This window comes from Perkinsus marinus (genome assembly GCF_000006405.1).
Source record: "Perkinsus marinus ATCC 50983 genomic scaffold scf_1104296962802, whole genome shotgun sequence".
Classification (NCBI taxonomy): Eukaryota; Perkinsozoa; order Perkinsida; family Perkinsidae; genus Perkinsus; species Perkinsus marinus.
The window spans coordinates 1-1,743 of NW_003205315.1; the positions used below are offsets into that span (position 1 = coordinate 1).

The 1,743-nt window shown below is 44.4% G+C and overlaps 2 protein-coding genes across 2 annotated transcripts; both read left to right on the plus strand.

The window, feature by feature from the left end:
* Positions 1-121: 121 nt before the first annotated feature.
* Pmar_PMAR001715 (hypothetical protein) lies at positions 122-720 on the plus strand (the record flags this gene model as incomplete). The annotated part of the gene is made up of 3 exons (XM_002771416.1): positions 122-191; positions 501-617; positions 656-720. The coding sequence occupies 3 exons, from the start codon at positions 122-124 to the stop codon at positions 718-720; spliced, it is 252 nt and encodes an 83-aa protein (XP_002771462.1).
* A 400-nt stretch (positions 721-1,120) lies between these two features.
* Positions 1,121-1,288, plus strand: Pmar_PMAR001716 (hypothetical protein; the record flags this gene model as incomplete). The annotated part of the gene is made up of 1 exon (XM_002771417.1): positions 1,121-1,288. A coding segment is annotated over one exon (168 nt), but the record flags the coding sequence as incomplete, so codon positions are not given.
* Between the last annotated feature and the right edge of the window lie 455 nt (positions 1,289-1,743).

Consider the following 1,743-nt stretch of genomic DNA (forward strand, 5'->3'; position numbering starts at 1 on the left):
CTAAGCTGGTCTATGCTTCTCTCAGAACTTGGTACCGGCTAGAGCCTTACAATCTCTCATCTATGACCACTATGAAAAGGGTACTAGAGTCTATCAGGATACCAACGGTGACCTTGTGACCATGCCTGCTAGTACTGATGGCACTGATCAGTCTAAAATCACCCTACGCCGAGCCAAACAGCTAGTTGCTGGTAAGTTATCATCTAGCTCTAATGACCTCATTAGGGAAGATTGTCCACCACTTCCGCATAGTGAAGAACTCCCACTGTCTCCGAGGTCTAATGGTTCGGCCGGTTCTATCGATTGTCAGGATTCAACAGCAGTCGAAGCCTCTAGTTCGGTGCAGCCGCCAGAAGTTCTAGATAGTGGAGGGACCAGTTCAACACCTTCCAGAGCCGTAAGTTCTACTCCTGATGTTACATCATCCACACCAGGGGGGCGTATAAATCCTACTCTGAGATTCGGTGTCTCTGTTCGTAGTGATGTTCATCTACGACAAGGTTGGTTGGTGATCTCTACGGCTCCTACCTATCAAGGGCTTGCTTCTGTTGTTGAAGACGCTAACGACTCTGACACGGTTGTCATACGTCCTCTCCGTCTTCAACCTGGTGGTGTTGGTGAGTTGTCTACCATGGACGACGATGTCATTCACGAGGTTCAGAGGAACGAACTAATCTTCGTGACTTCCTCCTCAAGACCCCTTACACGATCATTACTTGAGAAGGTCACCAATCTGCTCACCCATATAGGGTCTAATTAATAGAGTCTATCCATGTCTACATGCTTATCGGTTTCACTCAGTTATAGTAACCATCTCGTCTATATATAAATCCGTTTTGTATGCGGTAGAGCATGTATTCACGACTCTATTTTCTAATTAAGATATGTACTATCACATTCATATTGTGATTTGAGCATTGTCTATTTCATCTAAGCGCGAGTCATGCGCTCTTTATGACACAATACCCGTCCATGGTATGCTTGTACATTTCGCTCGCCATTACGATCTATTTTTAGCTATTTGTCCACCACTCCGTTCATTGGATAAATATGCTGTGATCCAAGATCCACTGTGTCTAAGTCTCTTTTAGTCTCTATAGTTCTAGGCGTCAACTCTATCATGTCTACCCTACAGAAGGATCTCTATTATCCCCTAAGGGATGCTGAGGATAAGGTTCTAACTGAAACTAGAGTTAAGGTCTGGGATAAGAATCCCAAAACTCTAGCTTTCAATGTCGATTCCTTACCCGACCTGAAGGTCTACAAGGCTGATGACAGTTTTCTAAGCGTAGGAAGTCTACTCTTCAGACGTCTATGTGCAGTTCAAGGAGGTCCTGGGTTGAGAGAACTATCGCTACATCATCTACCTTACCTACCTGTAATTTCACCTAAGATCTATAACGACTATGAGACGGCTCTATTTGAAGTTGAACTTATGGACAGTCTATCGGTCAATAAGGTTCTATGGTTATCTATCCCCTATCATCTAAGACAGTTCATCGGCAGTGGTTATCTAGATCCAACTCAAGTAGATCTATCTAAATATACTGATCTAGCCAACTACACTGACGTTGTCTACGAGCAGGAGGCTGACAATTCTATATCTACGATTGCCGAGTTTCTGCGCTTAACCGCTGTGGTTGGTCTACTCGGGTTCGTCTATCGTGACTTAGAATCTATTATGTCGGAGCCTCTACTCAAGAGGCATCCTATGTCTACAGCCACCATACGAGTTAGGCCTCT